We start from the raw sequence: 19,506 nt of genomic DNA, 5'->3' as shown, positions 1-19,506 counted from the left end.
TCCAACTCGCCCGGGTCTTGAGGCGCTCCAGACACCCTACGCCTACCAGCAGTCTCCGGGGGGGTCATCCACGCTCTGAAGTTCCCGGTGCTTGTCCTCTCTTCCATCACGAACTGTCAGGCTCCCCCAGGCACCACCATCACTAGCTTGGAGGAGGCCTTGGCCCTGAGGAAGTAGAATATACCTGCTACCCCAAAGAGCTCCAAACCGTCAGAGCCCTACGACCAAGCTGCACCTCCTAAGGACTGTCCGCTATAAACAAGGAGGGACCCTGCACTAATTACTACAGTCAGAGGCCTGTAACACAGAGGGGCGGGGTCCATATCCCCACAAGCGTGCACCCTGGACTGCATGTGCTAACTGCCACTACAGCCTGTCTTGTGAAGGCGAGCCAACAATTAGAGTGGCCCACGAGATCCACCTTTTACGTTCAACGAGAGGTGCAGCACCACGTGAGCAACAGGGAGGGCCTCATCTGCGCATCTCTTCCTACTCACTAGGATTAGGGTAGACTGAATCAGTATGGCCAAGACCACCAAGGCGACGAAGCAAACAGACATAACAGCGCTATTAACAATGCCTATGGGGGAAAAGAGCAAGAGAAGTGAGCGCAGCGAGGGTAGGACCTGAAACAACCCGCCCGAGAGCCAGGCAGTCATGGCGGCCCACACTGTCACAAAATCAGACTTGCAAGACCTCCCATCGGCTCTCACCAAGGAATTTTAGAAAGGAACCGAAGAAGTAGAGTCACATTGCAAGGCTTGACAAGCGAGTGGGGGAGATAGAATCAAGAACAGAAGAAATCGAGACCACACTGTATGAAGAGAACTTTGAGATCGGAGAAGGGGCAGATAGGATCAGAGCCCTTGAATCCAGGTGTGAGGCACTACAGGCCAAACAAGAAGATGCAGAAAATCGCTCTAGGCGTAACAATATCCGCCTACGGGGAATCCGAATCTCAGAGAAAGACCTCCCAGCCTACGTAAACGACTTCTTCCGCTTCATTATCGCCCTCCCAGACGACGCCCCATTGGAGCTTGACCGAGTGCATAGCGAAAGGCCTAGACAAAGCTCCACTGCTGCACCAGATGTACTAGTGAGAGACCACTTCTACAGGCTCAAAGAGGAGATAATGCATGAAGCCAGAGCCATGGAGCACATCCACCTCCGAGATGGATCAATCTCCCTCTTCCAGGACTTAGCAACATCCACGCTGGCAAAACGAAAAGCTCTCAGGCCCATGACTGATTGGCTGCATGAGCGGAAAATCACTTATAGCTGTAATTTCCCCACATCCCTTGCCTTCACATGGGAAGGTAAAACATGCCAGATCCTCTCCCCGAAAGAAGCCGAATCCTTTATGAACCCTGACACAGCGGAGGTAGTCTCCGGGAGCTCGAACACAACTCTAGAGGGGGCTGAGAGGGAACCCTTTTGCGCCTGGTCCCGGGTAGAGGGTCGCTGAAGAGTGCGTCGCCCGTTGGCCAGGGGGAAAAAACAGAATAACCGTTGAAGCTTTCCTCCAGCGCTGAAGTATCCTCGCCGCAAGTCGTATTCGTCGAACTGGGCTGCTTGGAGCTCCCTGGGTGGGAGCCTATGGAATTCTACATCATCCCCCCCCCCAAGCATCCTTGGGATGGAGGCCAGAATCGCACAAACAGACTAGCCCCCCGGGGCCCCACTGGAATCAGCCACTGGCAATAACACCTGTCGCCAAAGGAACCAATGAAACACAAACCCACACTGCAGCAACTTCACTGATACAGTGGACCTCATGGATCTCGGATGCATGGATCATGGCTCTCGCGATGCAGCCCAGCAAAACCATAAACCACCAGGACTACAAGTTTCACAATGCACTTGGACTCATTCAACAAGACTCAGCTTGGAACAGGGTAAACAGACTCGTTACCCAAATGGGAATGGGGTAGGCTTCCTCATTCAGCAGCCAAATGGGGGACAAAATACCCACTTCAGACGGCCCAGGAATGGTACATGGGAACGGTAGCAGAGGACTGGAACCAGTAGAGATTGACGCGGCCCTATGGGAGAGCAGGGGAACCCTCTCCAAAGACTGTGGACATTAACTTACTTGGTTCAAGAACCAGAGAACAGATGACACAGTGACCTCGTGGCAAAGATGGAGGCTGAAAAGGGAGGGGGGCTAAAGGTCCTTATGAAGGCTCTCGGTGAAAGTCCTGGCCCACAAGGGGATAGCTCAGACTGAGATTGGCCCAGGGATGCAGCTGACCTGGGTAACCCAATGGGAGCAAAGGGAATCTTGTAGGCAGGTATGCGAGGGCTGATTCAGTTCATGGTGAGAGGTGTTTGGGTGAAGACTGAGCAGCTAGGAGAAGAACAAGAGACTAGCAAGGTGGTTGTAGCAAGTGGAGGAGGACTTGGAGACTTTTGGAGTATTTGAAGGAGACTTTTGTAGAATTTGGAGAGAGTAAAGTGGGTGTGTTACCAATTGGGTATGAACGAGAGTGATCAAAAGTAGTTTTTGGAGTGAGAGGAGGAGGGGAGGTAAGAGTAGGGTGTTAAAGGGGTGGAGCTTGAGGCGACAGGGGTCATGTTGGGAACTGTGAAATTTGGAGAGAAGCCGATAAGATCAGGAAGGAGTTGGAGAGCAGAGACAGAAGGGCAAGAGAGATGAGACTAGGTGATGGAGTGAAAAGAGAGGGTGGAGATCGGGAGGGAGCTGTTTGGTGAATGGGGAGAGCGATAGGATCAGGAGACTGAGTGTGGAGAGAAAAAGAGAGACAGAGAGACAGAGAGGAGGGCGGAGAAGAGAGGAGACGGGCATAGGGAGAGGAGGATGAGGAAAAGGTTGAGAGACAGTCATCTGAAAGAAAAGGGCACTAGGACAAAGAGACTACCCTGGTAGGTCAACAAGGAAGTCCCTGAGGGAGTCTGAGATAAGGCATAGCGAGGGATGGACTAGACAGTAGGCTTACCCTGGCTCTAGTGAATTGGCAGTGCAATGCAACCTGTTGGAGCAGAGAGACTTGGCTAGGGAGTGGGAGTCCCTGCAACAGTTGAGGCAAATGTATGCAGAGACCCCCTCCCAAACTAGGCAGCCTAACCTGCACCAGGGTTTGCATAGTTACCGGTTGGGCCCCTCCGGACATTATTGGCTACATTACATTTAGCCACCCCGCCCAGTTCCCTGGATTTCAGCACAAATTCAAATTTTTTTTTTACATTTTTTTTTTTACTTGTGTATAATCATATAGATTTTTACAAGAACGATTGCAGCCATAAAGAGAGTAGAGAAAAAGATAATGAAGTATACCAGCTCTTTCTGTTCAGAACTAAAAAGAAGAAGAAGAAAGGAAAGCACTAGAAGTGAGTTAAGAATATTTTGTTCGACTAGATTTTTAGATTGGAGTGGTAGGGAGATCAGAAGATAGTTTGGTCTTCTCCATAGCGACGTTCAGGAGTTTTGCCGTCGCTATTGACCATCTCGTTTGGGCTGCTGTTATGAGACGGTTCCACCATGTTTCTTCGTCGTGGACAAAAGAGTTTAGGAGCAGAGGGTTGAAAAAAGCTTTCCTTTCTTGGTTCAAAATTTGTTTGTGGGTTTGTGGCTTGGCGAAGCGTTGTTCCTTATACAATCCAACACTGTTTCACCAATCTGTGCCAAAGTTTGCATAGTTACCTGTTAGGACCCTCCGGACATTACTAGCTACATGACATTTGGACACCCCACCCCTTTCCCTGGAATTTCAGCACCTTCAAACATGAGACGGTTGCCTGAAATCAGCGAAACAACAATGTGGTTGTAGACGGTCCAGTCCCGACAAGAGGAACAAAACTCGAAGTCCAGGCCCTAAAATGCACGGTTTCCAAGATATTTGCACCTCAATGAACTGCACCACGCCAGGGTGAGACGACAGGTGGCGAGAGAGCACAGACAGTCTCAGTATGCAGCAGCACACCAAATCTCGCCTCCCCCAACATCTGCTCTGGTCTATGCGTCTGCTCTTAGTGCAGTTTACTTCAGGGTGCGAAGCACATCAAGTGATAAGCGAATTGGAACTGCGACCTACAGGATCAGTGTTTACATGTCTGTCCACAGAACCTGTTCGGAGAAAGAGTACTTTCTGCTAGTTGCCTATATTTTTCCAAATATTTTTATTTTTTAGTGACATAGCTGACATTAATCAACTTTTCAATATTAATAAAATGTAAGTAAACAATCAACATATTATGTACACACAATAATAATAAATCTAAAAATATCACTTTGCTACTTTGTTGTTTCTTTTGCCAACTTCATCATTGATCACTCATCTAATCTAACATTCTCTATGCTGTTACACATACATATAATCTACTGAATTATTTGATCCTAGATGATTTCATCTGCATCACCACACAACTTTATAGTCGTGAATCAAGATTAGGTTCAACAAGTTTTAGTTCATGTAAAAATGTGAGCGCTCTTATAGTTATATCCGTAGAGATGCCAGAGTAGATTGTTCTCCACAATGTTTCAGATGTGGAGATTCCAAATGGTTCCATTATTTGTTTAAAGTATTTCACTCGTTGGTTGATCAGTGCGTCGCATTCGGTCAATAGATGTTTTAATGTCTCTACTTCCTCCTCTTGAGAACAAAATCGACAGAACTTTAGATCTTGGTTGATGAGTCTCCAGCGAGCCATCACTTGTCTCGTCGGCCACAGATTAAGCCGTAGTCGGAGCAAGTCATTCCGATGTCTTATAGATGGAGACTTGATAAAGTATCGTTCTGGTAAACTATGCTTTTTCATTGCCATCAGTTTTGGATCAAAGTCACAATATTTAGTACGTTTTGCTCTCGTATGTTCCCAATCCAGGGCAAATATCCTAGTTTTGACTTGCATCGGATTTTGAAGAAGTGTAGGTAGAGATACGTCTGCTGAGGCAAGAACTTGAATGACTTGATTTTGCCATTTACATATAAATGTGTCCTTAAATGAAAAGACATAGGCCGCAAGTGTTCCCAATACTGTAGCTGAATTTAGGGCCAATAAACATTTTCTAAGTAGAACTACAACAAGCCATGTGTACCTCGTATAAAGGGATATCAAACCTAATTCATGCCGAATTAATGGCAGTGGTGTGGAAGCTGGAAGATGTAAAACTCCTCGCCAATACTTCCCCTCCAGAATCGACCAAAATGTTTCATTTAGTATAGGTCGGGTTTCTGAAGAGTACAATAAAATAGGCGATATTTTCTGATAATACGTGAGTAACGGAGCAATGGTGAACTTGCCATACTTCCTCTGTATAATCTTGGCTTGATGAATAAAGGTTGTCACTTTATCCTGTTGTATTTGTTTAAATACAAAATTTCGTTTCTGTGCAACTATTTGGGCCCCCAAATATGTATAGTGCTGTACCATTTGCAGTTTATACCCTTTTGTATCAAACGTTTATTTTACTTTTATATTTATTTTATTCTTTTTTCCATTGCCGATACCTGATCATTCCTTTTTTCAAATCGGTTTCTTGAAGGCTTTCCTCCTTTCTATGCATGTTTTTCTAGCCAGATTTCTCTAGGAAAATTCAACCTTTTGTTTTCTTTATTCGATTTGTAGAAGTCGCTTCTTGAGTAGTGTTGTATCTATGCTAATAATACAATTTTCACCTGTTTGTTGATGCACTGATGGTATGTAGCTATCCATGTTATCTTTTTTTTATGTGGTTATGAATACATAAACTTTGACGCAGGAGATTTACTCCTTTTTTGGGGACCATTTTGTTATCTGGACGTATAAATAATGGTGGGGAAAATGGGGCATATGCTATGTATTGCTTTTATAGCATATGTGGGGGAAGAGGTTAGCGGAGAAGGAGTCTACCTCATGCTGCCATGAGGTTTATGGCTTCACCAACTGTACATCAGTGGGAGGTGATGTATGAGACTGGCATGTGCGGCAGGCAGCCAAATCAAGCTGTGCTGTGCTCTATCCAACAACATGCATAATGCATATTCTTAAGACAAATATACATGTTTAAGAAAGGTGTTTTCATTGGACTCCATTGAACCTGCTCTAAACACTTTGGACATGGAAAGGTTGTGCTGGCATCCATATTCAGCTAGTGAAAGGTAATTTACATTGGTAGACATCAAGCTATTCTGGTGTTCGTCACTTTGGGAAATCTATTGCTTTACAAATGACCTTGGAATTGCCATGAAGGGTTCCTTTAAAATAGCACAAAGTTGAGAACAAGTGGTGAGACAGTTTGAGGGTGCAAAAAAGGGGGACATATATCTGGGACAGAGCAAACTGAAAAAATATATGTTAGAAAACGGGTGACTTACCAGGTAACATTAACTTAAGGAGTCAAGTGCTTCAAACTAAAGCAGAGCACTACTTAAATGTATTTTTATTTTATTGTTTAAAGCACTGACCTAGCTTGAGATCAGGGGAGTGCTGTACAGGGTGTGGGTAGCCAACGTTTAGGCTAGCATCTTTTAACAGTAGCACAGTACTGTGATCTGCAGTCTGTGCATCCATTGCGATTAGTCCTAGGTCGGTGTTGTTGGAAAAAAACAAGTTTTGAGAAATTTGCAAAACTGGAGAATTGTGGGGGCATTCCAAGCAGATATCGGGATACAGTTCCAGAGGGTGGGTATGTGACAAGAGAAGGATTGGTTGTGGGTCGTTTCTTTGTGGACGAGTTGTGATTCAAACCATTGGTTTTATTATTTGCTGAGTAAGGCACGTGTTCAACCATATATTTGCAGGTTAGCTGCCAGGTACGCAGGTGTGCTACTTGTAACTGCTTTGTAGATGATGCATGCCATCTTCAACAGTGTCCTGGGTTGGTGAGAAAGACAATGTTGTTAGCTTAGGATGGGGGTGATTTAGTAAAATTTTGGAACACCCATAAAACGACATGCTGCAGTGTGGTATACTGCTTTTAGGGGAGACAAGTGAGCGGCTTGGAGCCCTAACAACAGCACATTTTCTCTGTCGATGTGTGGGACCACAAGGGTCTGCACTACAGTTCGAAAGTCCTGTGGAGAGATGAATATACACATTTACATTATTAAGCATCACTGGAGGGGAGGGAGTGGTGTGGTTGGATAGGGAGCATGAGGGAGTGTGCAGGGGAACTTCCTCTTTAGTAAGTAAGTGAAGATCCACAGTTTGGCTGGCTTTGATTGTGATAAGCAGTAGATTCCAGTGCAGTGTGCAAGTAGGGAGAAAGAGCAGACAAAAGGGAATGCATGGGACAGTGAGGTTGAGTGCAGAGGAAGATCGGGGGAACGAGATGGTGAGAAACTGATACAATCGGACTGGTAATGAGGAACAAGACCATTGATAGCGTTGTAGACTAGGAGAAGGAACTTGAAAACTGAAATATTGTTCATGGAGAGTCAATCAACATGTCACTTGGTAGAAGTGGGGAATGATCTGGGTGGAGAGTGCAGGTAGCAAAGTTGAGGACTTTATATATTGGGAGGAAGGAGAAGAACGGAAGGCCAAGGAGTCGGCGTGAGCAGTAGTCAAACTTGCTGAGAACAAGGGTGGAGATTACAGTTTTTGTAGAGTGGTTAGTAAGAAAAGGAGTGGTGGACCATGTCGAAACTGGCAGAGCGGTCCAAAGGAATGAGTAGTTTGGAATGGTGAGCATCAGAGAGAAAGTTGGAGACATGCATGAGTGCAGTCTTGGTGTTAACTATGGCAAACAGATTGTATTAGATCTCCAAGGCGACTATCCTCAAGGTACTTGGTGATCTAGTTGAAGACCACCCGCTCTAGGACCTTTAAAGGGAAGGAGGGTAACTGGGTGATAGTTTGCTGAGACGTTTGTTGTCACCAGAGGGTTTTTTCAAAAGGGGTAAGACGGTTGCAGATCGGAAGGAGACAGAGGCAAAGTATCTGAAGAGTAGGCACTCCTAGACTATTTAGAATAAAGCCTTTCTCCGTGAGGTTTCATAGGTGTTATCGTTTTAGCCACTGACCAGGGGTTTCATCCTTTGATGCTCCACAGTGCTGCAATATGGAACGCTACCCTTTTTTCCTAAATCTAATCGGCACAAGTTGAAGCTTTATAGGTCTCCATGCATAACTGTGCCACCTGGTGCCTTTTAGATTTTTATATTGTATCCCAGGTTTGCATATAATGAAGTCTGCTGTTCCAGGAGGTATTGGGCACAGGATTTGAAACCTTGGTTATGGTTGGTGATCACTGGAAGCAGTGGGAAAATGTTTTGCTCGCGGAGTAACTGGCGAAATCTGCCACTTGATTCCAATCCACTGTTGGAGCAAAATTCTTGTGAGCCTGCCCCTTTTTTTCTGCCACACATGGTCCGTTTGGGTCAATTTAGAGGCCCACCTTTTTGCACATTCTGATTGTCTGAAAGGGATTTAATTTCAATCAATCGTGTTGAGATCATTTCAGGCTCCTAATTGGCTCAAATGTCTGCCCAATTAGAGGCTGAATGGGACAAAATGTCAATTCTAAACTCTGAGCAAAATGGCAGAGGGGCACATTTTTCTTTCAATCAGCCATCCTGCTCCCTGGTACTGGAATCTGCCATTTCATCCAGCCTCAGACATTGGAACCAGGTGATCTTGTCACGCTTGCTCTTGGTGTGCCAGGACCTCTTTGTCTTTGCTGTTTTAATCCTTACCAGTCCTCTCCTGAGGTTCATATTTAATTTGGTGTGTGTTTGCAGCCAGACCTTGGTCTTGCATATATCTCTGTATTGAATAGTTTGTCTTTGGATATGAATCCGGAATCTAACTTGTGAAGGACTCCTTTTAGCCCTTGGTTACTATTTAGTTAAGCTAACAAAGTTTATTTTTTGAATCCTCCACTTCACATTAGCTAGTAGAGATTAGGGCATCATTGACTTATTTCACTTGTATAAATGATTTCGCGATAGGGTGGGACTGTAGGCTGAGCTGTACTTTTTTTGTAGGTTTGCATCAACCTCACATACTGAAAATTATTTTTATACTCTAGACTTTCTTCTTTTGCCCACAATGGAAGAATAAGTTGAATTCATGCCCTGGTTGTTTCGTGTAATATTTTGTTTTCTTTGTCGGATTGCAAATTTGGCCAATGATCCCCATCTTTGCTTTTTTTCTCTGCTCCAGCTTGTCAGAGGCAGTCTCTTTCTACAGCTATGTTGGGTAGGTAAAATTAGTTTTTCTAATGTTTATCCATTTGAGGACTGGCCTCTCCCAGAGGGCATCTGTAATTGGTGCATCAAGAATATGTCAGTTTAAGGGCCAGAAGTTATCCCTCATCGTGACCCTTCCATTGTAAAGATTTCATCAACTTTCATCAGCGCTTCATATAGAACAGATATGACTCACAAGATCACTTTTTATGAAGTAGCAATAAGTTTTCCAATGAGATCGTGTTTGCATTTCCAGTGATGTAATTTCATGTTCAGGTTTCTAACATTGATTTGTGTTGCATGTCTAGTAGATGGCACTTGCACTACCTTTGTGTATTTCATGTCTAGACCCAGAGTTCTGATGTCCTAATTCCATGTCTGAGAAAGTCAGTCAGTCCTGCTTGGTATTGGTATTCTGGGACTTTTCTATTTAAAATGTAGGTCTACAGGTGCACGAATTCCAAGAAAAAAAGCAGAACGACTTTCTCGCACATGGAATCGGGAAGCTTGAGAGCTCTGGCATAGACAAAAAAAAGACTGCTTAATACATCATCTTCAAGTAAGTATTTCTGCAGTAAGGAAATGCATAACCATTTTTTTGGTTCATTTTGAGGAAGAAAGCATGAATATGTAAAGGCATTGTGGTGAAGAGATAACGAAGACACAGATGATAGGTAAATAGATTTGTATCATATTGAGCCTCCTCTTTCCCTTTGGTCAGGATTTCTGAGTTTAATTAGCCTCTACCCCCACCATTTTAAGGTCTGTATAACAGATTAACTACACACAGTTTATACTGTAGCGAAGAAAGGCAGGTCAAGTGTCAGAAGGATTGAAAGCTGCAGATGTCTATCAAACTCACACTGGCAATCTTTCATGTTTAGGTTCGGATCATGAAACTGAAGCATGCATATTGTGCCAGTCTATGTATCCCAAGGACATCTGTAAATGGGTAGCTAAAGTCATTACCATGCTCCAAATAGATGGGGAGAGCTGTTCTCAGTCTCCACTGTGCCAGCATCAGTTGGTCTTTCTGCAGACCAAAACTGGACACCATGGGGGAGAAACTGGCCATCGAGCATAAAAGATGCAATTCCTTGAGCCAGTACTTGTTCGAGTGCCATACCTCATGAGACTCGAAAAGGCAGAATCATTGGACTCAATCTCCAACGTCTAGTCACACAACCTTAGAAATTGTCCAAAATGTCCCTTTCTCTTCAAAGAAGTCTTCTTGGGCTGGGGCTTTTCAGGCAGTTAGTGTTTGCCATCCTTTAGCAGAATGCAGTGTGACCTCATCTTCAGCCCGTGTTAGTTCGGTAGACTGTGCCCTGAGGCAAGTGGCTAAACACTGTACTCATTCAGAACTGGTCAGTAGGCCACTGGCTGCCAATGCTGCTGCTTCAAATCCTGTTACCATGGGTGGGTTCCTCATGGATTCACTGGCACCACTGTCTGAATCCATACTTATTGTGCCTGTATTGCAAGGTTCTGAAGACGTTTTCCCCTTCAGTGATGGGTCTCTGGGCAGCAGCCCTTAGCTCACTTTGATCTCGTATTCGTTTCCTAGATTTTTTTTTTGATTTTTTTTTTTTACTTTCCACATACTGGTACAAACATATTTCCATCAATCTGTGGGAGGAAGATATCAATTACAACAAATTGCGTAACTTTAGTAATCTTCGTTTTGATGGATTTGATCTTCAACTGATTCCTCCAAGCACTCCCCTACACCCATCACTATACAGGGGGATTTTTTAATTACTCAGACTGTTGTGCTTCTCATAACCATTGAGGCATGGGGAATTAAGTGTAACTGCGGCACGGGGTGGGTATATGCCGCTCCGTATAAATGTCTTTTACATCACTTCTGTCACCAGCATGACGCTGTGACAGAGCCAGGCTTCATCCCTGGTGGCTATTTTCGGCATTCCAGATCAGCCTGCACCTGTAGTGTTTTCAACAGAAGAGGGGGGGAATGATATGCATCCGAAATAACTTTCCCAAAGGTAGGTAATTTGCTCTTTTGCCTAGCTCGATGTTATACCAAAATTCATCTTTCTGTAATTGTACCTTGCAGCTTCTGGCTGGATATCCCGTCAAGCTTTGCTTTTGCCATGTATTGCACTCTGCCATAAGGTCATGCATGGGCTGCCATTCTATGCCATTCTGCTACTTGTTGTTTGTGTTCCCTTGTCATGTTTTGCTGTTTCATTTCATTACACATATTGCAACTCTGTGGACAAAGCAGTTCAAACCATGATGAAGTAAAAGTGCAGGATTTATTCTATTTTTAAAAAGGTCCCCTTTGGCAGTGTCCAATATGAACATCCTCACCAAGTCGGGTCACTACTAAAAAGTATTGACACATGTTTTGGGGAGAAACTGTAGATGTCAATTCTTTGGAATCACTAACTTTATGAAATTCAATTTATAGAACTTGGTTTCTTTCAGTCTATTCATATTTTTCATGAACCAACCACAGGTTTCCGAAGTGAAACCTCGCATAATATGGAACTGTCTGTGCTAGCGCTTCACCAGAAAGTACTGTCTAGCTATTAAAATAAGGCACACATTTGAACCATAACATGTTCATATAACATCTGTTGGGTTTCAGACAGATGGCAAGTTAGTTTCGGGTGCATTTTCTGTGTACTCCACTCACTGAGCAGGCATTTCTCATGCTGAGAAAATGTGTCCTGAAAGGGATAAGCGGTCTCTCTCATCCAGTATTAGGGGCACAAACACACTCTTGTGAGATAGCTGGAAGAATAAAAGCACTGGACAAGTCTGAAAACTAAGGTACCTATAGTTTACAACGACCAAATGGGGGCATCTGCTTTTCACACCCAGGGGAATGGCGCTCAGCCAATGAGGTGGCTGGAACAGCGGGGGAGAATACACATTCTGCGACCGCTGTTCCATCCACCCAAGGCTCTACCTCGGGTGGCTCCATCTTTTTTTTCCCCTCTTATGTGGGGTGGCAACTGGGAGCCTCTCCCTGTTGCCTCCCCACCCCCCCAAAAACAAAACCAACCCATCCCTCCCTCCCCGCTGACCTGCCGGACCGGAGCTTTGTGCTCAGGTCCCGGCTCTCCTCCCATCTCCCAGCCGCTGTCGTGGAAATGGAAAAGGGACTTTGTCCCTTTTCCCTATGGTGGAGGCCATAATGTTTTGCCTCAGGAGATAATCCGGTTAAGCCCCTGGGTGCAAATAGCTTTCACCCCTGCTGTGGGGTGAGGCCATGGCCGGTAACAGCCCACAGACCTTGGCTCAAGCTGGCAGGCCATTACTGGCCATGGCCACCCCCCCCCCCCTCCTCCCCGCACAGCAGGGGTGAACGCCATATTCCACCACCCTTTCATGAAGGAATATTAACGTCTAGGATGAGACTAAGATGTAACATTGAGCTCTAGGCACTGCGTGGTATTGTGGTTACGTTGATGGAAAATAGATTGTGAATTGGACCTAACTAATGGGTGCAGTTTGTTGTTGGAATTGTGGTCTTTTCCTAGGAATGCCTCTGGGACATATACTTTGCAAAGGCACCACTAATGCTGCGGGCAGCCATCTGCTTGTATTCCTAGGCAGGGCATGTTTGAGACCAAAATCTGTGGTGGTCCAGAAATAAGATTACATGCAAATCTGGAAGAATCAACTGGAACAGGAGCAGATTATACTCCAGAATGCCACCCCATTTGTGCTTTCTTGTGAGTGCAGTAGAGCTCTCTATGCCCCCCTGCATCTAGTGAGAACTCTGATCTCTCCCTCTTGTCCCACACTATGCCTTCCTGGGGGGCGTTGCAGACCAAGCAACGTAGGCGGATGTTAGCGCTCATGATTCCACTTTTCCACCTTATTGTCTGATATTTCCATCACTGTAGATGGAAGGACCTTAAACAGCATGAAATATTGACGTTGGAATGAAAGAAGCTCCTATCCAAAGGAGGGGCAAGACCGATGAGCCTTCTTCTGTGGGATGAAAACTGTTTTTGCTCTAAGGATTGGAAGCCATAAATGAGTCCCCACCAGGGAATATGTTCCCTAGAAGCTAGACCAACAATGTTGTTAACCCCGGTTTGGGAGCTATTTCCCTGTCTTACTTCAGGATTCTGTCTCTCTGTCTCTCTGGAGCACTGCAGTCACTACAGTGTGAACTTTAACTTTTGCACTTGGGAACACACAAAGTCAATTTATCTTAGCCCTGTGAATAGATAGATGTGTAAGAAAAATCTTCAAATGACTTCATGCCAATCATTTGCTTCTAAAACAATGACAGACCTTTTTTTATACATTTATTTTCCTCTATGGACCCACAATAACTGTTCATGTACTTGTCTACTAAGGCAGATGTTCTGGAATTTCACTTGGGCACATGTCTTGTCCTACTTTTCTGTACTACTATAACTGCTATACCTACAAAAAATACCTGCCATGACTATCGACTTTGTGTCAGTGTGGCCGTCTCTTTGTAAAGGTTGCATTTCTAAAATATAAACCAAACCCAGGGCCATGTGGGGGTCTGCGACGTTGTCTGTGACCTTCCAGCAAGAAAAGTGTACAAGATTTTCAATCCTTCAACTTTGATGTTAGTTTCTGCTTATGACCCAACCATTCAAACCAGGTTCTTCAGTCAATGTGTCTTATTTTTTTAATGTGATACTCAGTTGAAAGATAATTATTTCTCAGGATCTGGTCTTCCTAGGGGTGCGTTGGAACACTACTGTTCCAACACTACTGCTCAGCAGGTGTTCCCCATGCCCTGAGAGGCTGATGTCGCTCCGCAAGACGGTGGGGCACTTTCTGTTCAACTAGACTACCTCGGGATTGTGGTTCCAGCACATTCTGGGCATGATGGCCTGCGTGCTGACTGTTCAACACGCCCCTCTCCATATGAGGAACCTCCAGCTCCACCAAGCGGCCAATTTGGATCCATAGGATCAGGAGACGGGGGTCACAGTCGGAAAGGATCTCAAAACTCCTTTTGCCTGATATTTTCTTTGGTGGCTGATGGATGGCAATGTTTCTGTGGGAGCCCCCTTCACCCAACCGGAACCTACCATGGTGGTGATGACGGACTCCTCTCTTTCACGCTGGGGGGCTACTCTGAAGGGCTGTGTGATTCATGGAGCATGGTCCAGGACGGAAGCCCTCCCACATATCAATCTGCTCGAGCTCAGGGCAGTGGGCCTGGCCTTCAAGGGGACAAGTCGGTTATGGTCAGGACGGACAATTCTACTACAATGTTTTACCTGAACAATCAGGGTGGCACCCATTCCCCCCCTCCTACGCATGGAGGCGGTTTCGATCTGGGATTGGGCGCATACTGAGAGGATTCGGATTTCGGCGGTCCACCTGATGGGGGACAGCAATGCAGAAGCGGATCAGCTGAGTCGGTTGGGGTTCAACACTTATGAGTGGGAGTTGCACAATGACTCCTTGTCCCTGTTGCAGCATTTGGGGTTTGCAGACCTGGATTTGTTAGCCTCTGCCCTGTATGCCAAGTGCCCCCAGTCTGCCTCATGGACAGGTCGGTGGTCACTGGGAGACGCCTTTCAGAACTGCTGGCACGGCCGTAAGTGTTCCCGTCCACCCCTCTGCTCCAGCGGACCCTCTGCAAGTGCAGAATTTCTGTGGGCTGCAGCCTCATCCTAGTTGCCCCCCACACGCCTTCGAGACCCTGGTTTTTGGATCTGCCGCAGTTGTACACCCAGGGGTCCCCTCCATCTTCTGATCCTCAGCAGGGGCTTCATGACGCAGCAAGGCGGGGCAGTGGATCATCCGGACCCGGCCAAACTGGCCCTGGCGACCTGGCTCTTAATCAGCTGAGACTTCTGCATACTCAATTTACAGGTGATAACTGGGACATCATTCAGCAGGCCAGGAGACCCTCGGCCCGATCGGAGTATAAAAGCAAATAGACTAGGTTCTGCAATTGGGCTCACGACAAGGGTCTGGACCCTGTCCTCTGGATGACGTTCTGGCTTTTTCAGCACACTTGGTTCGTTCTGGTGTTTAGGTGGATACTTGCCGCGCATATTTGGCAGCCATCAGGGCTTAAAAAAATTCCCCGGAGCATGTGTTTTTCGGCAGCCAATCCATTTGTTAAGGCCGACCTTAAGGGGTTATCTAGGCTTTCTCCTACGGTGCACAGGCCTCATCCCATCTGGGACCTCAATGTGGTTCTCGCAGCTTTGCAACACAGGTCTTTCGAGCCGATGGCCTCTGTGGACATCCGCTTGGTGACGCTAAAGACTTTTTTATTGTTGGCTCACACCTCTGCGTGCAAGGTTAGTGAGCTGCAGGCGTTATCTTTGTGCATGCCCTTCACCATGTTTCACAATGACAAGGTCATGTTGCGTACTCACCCACATGTATTGCCCAAGGTAGTCTCTCCATTTCATCAGAATCAAGAGATCTGCCTGCCTGTGTTCTTGCCAAACCTGCAGGCGAAGGCGGAGAGGGCCCCACATTCCTTGGACCCCAAGAGGGTCCTTAAGTTTGAGCTCTCTCTGACAAAATCCTTCAGGAAGTCTGAGGCATCATTTATGACTTTTGGGGGCTACTCCCCCGGCTCTGATTTCCATCATCCGTTGGATGGTTCAGGCCATTTTGGAAATGTATACAGCTATAAGCAAACCTGTTCCTGAGGGGATTCATGCGGTCAGAGCCAAGGCTGCGGCAGTCGCGTTTCAGAAAAAGGCTTCTTGGGATGTCATCAGCAAGGCAGCTACTTGGGCCACTTTGGCGGCCTTCTGTAAGCACTACTCACTGGACACCAGCTCCAGGCGCAATGCAGAGTTTGGTCAGGTGGTTCTGAAGAACGTTTTTGCTTCATCCTAGATATGGGGCAGGTTGTCACAGCTCCACCCTATGTTTGTTGTTCGGTGGAATCACCCACAAGAATAGAGGAAAGGGTATGGGACGTTTGAGTAATTAAAGTAACTCACTGTAGTGACTAGAGTAGTCATAGTCCCCTTTCTTCCATATGTCCCACCCACCTTCCTCCGCTAGTATGCCAAGGGTGCATATGTATAAGTGTAGCCAGGTATCTAAGTGTCCGATGTGTTCAAAGGGGACTGAGGTGAGACCCTGGCACTGTGCCTTTTAGTTGGTTCGGAGCAGGGAGGCCGATGCATGACTGGTCCCTACAGTGGCGGAGAGGAAAGCAGTGAGGAGTGTTGGGCAGCATACACCTGGATGGAGGATCCTGGCCCTGGTGTTCCGGTCAGTGTGCAGCCCCAGAGCCTGGTGCAGTGGTTAAGGTCCCCTCCCTAGAGGTATTGTCTGGCGACAGGAGTGTTACACACCTCACACATGGACAAGTGCAAGTTGCTGCCTGGAAGAACTGCATCCCAGCCTGAATTTGCTGTGTGTTGCTGTGGAGCCAGTCTCGTTGGTGGCTCTTTGACCGTGGGCCCTGCAGTCAGTGCAATTTAGGTCTTTTCCCAACGGAACCTCTGATAGAGGCGTATACCAGTTGGCCCAGGGGGAAGTTGGTTTCTGGGGATACGTAGACCCTGTGGGACTGTTTGCTAGGGCAGGCTTCATCTGCAGTGGAGAGTTTCCTGGTGCCGAGGCCCTGGAATTGAGGTGAGAGGGGTGCAATCAGTGACGGAGTGGCGCTGAAACTGGACAAATTCAAGAGAGGCAAGCCAGAGGTGGTGGTGGTGGGCCCGATGTCGGCTGAGAAAACATTGGTAGTAGTACCCAAGGCAGACTTCAATGCCTCGCTGGGAGAAATGCACTCGATCGTGGGTGACATCCAGGCCTCAATACAGTCCCTGGGAGGGCGGGTAGACAAGCTGGAACAGAATGTCGAGGCATTGGATCAGAACCCGCTGTCTATAGATATTCTTGAAATGAGAATGGACGCTCGAATGAGAGAGTTGCAGGAATATGATGTCTCCCTCAAGGTAGACAGCCTGGAAAACAGGGAGAGGTGGTGTAACATCCGATTCCTCTGGGTCAAAGAGGGTGATAGCGTAGGTGCCCTTGAGCTGTAAAGGAAGGTGAAATCTATAATTGGCGCCCTGTTTGAGAAGGCTGGGGAGCCGGCGAAGGACATCACTTTGATAGGATCCACAGAGTAGGAGAACCCCCCCCCCCCCACACCCCACCCCGGTGGACCGCACTCAATCCTGTCTAAGTTGCATAATTATAAGGATATGGTGCTTATTCTAGAGAAGACTAGAAGACATCTGGATAACATCTATGACGGGGTGAAAGTACCAGGACTTATCAGCCTTCAATCTGGCCAGACGGCACGTTTGTAGGCCCTTGACCCAGTGGCTGAGTGAGCAGGGAATACAGTACCATTGGGGCTTTCTGTTCCCAGTAGTTTTTGCAAGGAGGAGTGAGGATTTCAGGATCACCAAGAAAGAAGAAGCGGAAGAACCTGCTCATCTAAAGGACCTAGAAAGAGACCCATCAGTGTCACAGAATAAGATACCGAGAGACTGCATGCCAAAGGGGCATGTTGGAGAGTTTAAATTTTCTTGGAATTGTACTTGCTGTTCATTGTTTGGATTGAGGGGTTAAAAGTCTTTGCTGTTTTTTTTGGCAGGGATGTGCACCATGGTTTAGGTAACTTTTGGAGCGAGGGTAACCCGAATGGGGACGCGTGGGGGGGGGGTTCACTTTCTACTCACAACCCCATGGTACCTATACCAGAATTGATTATCTCTGTGTCCCGAACGATCAATGAAAGAATGTGGAGTCCAGTGGCGTCATCACAAATGGGTGGTTTGACCATGACATCTTGTCTATGGACAGCTCCCTCCCGAACCTGGAGCAGAGGAGGGGATTGTGGAGGTGCAGTGAGGCACTCTGGAAGGAGACAGTATTTGAGTCTGAAATGCAGGCTGTTATAGAAGAGTATTTTGCCCTTTATGATACTGCGTAGGTAGTTATTTGCACAGTTTGGGAAGCATCCAAAGCCACATGGTGGGGTATTTTGATCAGTGAGGGCACCGGATGAAAAAGAGACTCCTTCTGCGGGAGAAGCTACGTAGGGACATCAGTAAACTGCAGTATCTGAGGCAGATATTCTATGAAAAGGGTGATGAAGCGGGATCCTTGCTTGCAGCTACGTTACGGACACAGAGGGCATCCAGATACGTGCAGGAGATGGATAATCCTGATGGTGAGCCCACTGTGGATCCGAGGGAAATCCCACAGTGTTTTGCCTCCTATTACGAGGCCCTCTACACACCGTAGAGTGTGGCGGAGGGGGAAGAGATTGCTTCTTATCTAGCTGAAATCTCCTTGCTGAGTCTGACACCTGAGCAATCGGGGAGGTGAGGTGAGGGGGTTGGAGGAGCCAGTCTCCAGGGAGGTGCTCCAGTCGGTCATCCTGCAGCTCCCCACTGGTACAGCCCCTGGGGTGGGGGGAAAGATGCTTTGCCCTTTCTTGGCCAAATTGTACTCCGAGATCCTACTTGCAGGCGAAGCTCCCTCCACGTTCTGGAAGGCTTTAATTGTAGTTGTACAAAGGAGGGGAAACATAGAAAACAGTGCACATCGTACAGGCCGGTTTCACTCTTGAACGTCAATGCCAATATTTTCCCCAGGTTGCTGGGCACCAGAATCTAATGCGTGTTGCCAAAACTGATACATATAGACCATGTTGGTTTCATCCCTGTGAGGCATAGGGCAGACACACTCGGAAAAACCCTTAACCTCATGGTTTGGGCTGGAGATAGTGGAGGTAACCCAACCCTGTTGGTGCTGGATGCTGAAAAAGCATTTCACAGGGTGGCCTCTGGTTTTCTCTTCGCGATGCTTCAGAAATTCGGCTTCAGGAGGGCTTCAAGAGGGTTCTTGTGGGGTGTCTCAGCTCTCTGCAGGGATCCCACAGCAAGGGTCTCTGTTAACGGGCGCTTATCGGCACGTTTCCCCCTATCCTGTGGGACCAGACAGGGTTTCCCTCTCTCCCCTATGTTGTTCGGCCACTCAATTGAGCCTCTGGCTGAGAGGATCAGAAGAGCTCTCCTTGTGGAAGGTATTTGGGTTGAGGATCAGATGTACAAGTTGGAGATGAATGCAGACGACATCCTGCCACACCTCACGAGTCCAGAGAGCTTGATCCCGGTGGCTCTTGATATCAAGTGTGGGTGGTCTGTACTATTTCCCTTTAGAACAAAGGCAGATCGTGGGGGGTCAGCAATGCAGGATCTGGGCATGGAGACCTGTACAGGCTCCTTAGGGTACTTAGGGGTGAATGTGGCAAAATCCTTAGACAAAGTAATCGAGGCGAATTACCCCCCCCTCTTTTGGCCTCCCTATACCAGGACCTGGACACGGGGAGGAGGTTGACAATCTCCTCGATGGGGAGACTGGATGCGTTAAGGATGGTAATACTCTCAAGACTCCTTTG

At 46.8% G+C, this 19,506-nt stretch overlaps 1 protein-coding gene across 5 annotated transcripts in view; it reads left to right on the top strand.

The window, feature by feature from the left end:
* The window catches only part of TTBK2 (tau tubulin kinase 2), a 1,138,589-nt gene that overhangs the window by 1,102,181 nt on the left and 16,902 nt on the right, over window positions 1–19,506 (top strand). For 3 of the 5 annotated variants that reach the window (XM_069638662.1, XM_069638660.1, XM_069638659.1), the window contains one exon: window positions 9,106–9,141. The exons of the other annotated variants lie outside the window; for them this stretch is intronic. In XM_069638662.1, coding sequence (XP_069494763.1) covers window positions 9,106–9,141 — 36 coding nt within the window. The remainder of the gene's footprint in view (window positions 1–9,105; window positions 9,142–19,506) is intronic. 5 annotated transcript variants of the gene reach the window in all.

This window comes from Ambystoma mexicanum, chromosome 14 (genome assembly GCF_040938575.1).
Source record: "Ambystoma mexicanum isolate Mex_15411 chromosome 14, UKY_AmexF1_1, whole genome shotgun sequence".
NCBI lineage: Eukaryota > Metazoa > Chordata > Amphibia > Caudata > Ambystomatidae > Ambystoma > Ambystoma mexicanum.
Note: the sequence above shows the minus strand (reverse complement) of the source record. Positions and strands in the feature narration are given on the sequence as shown.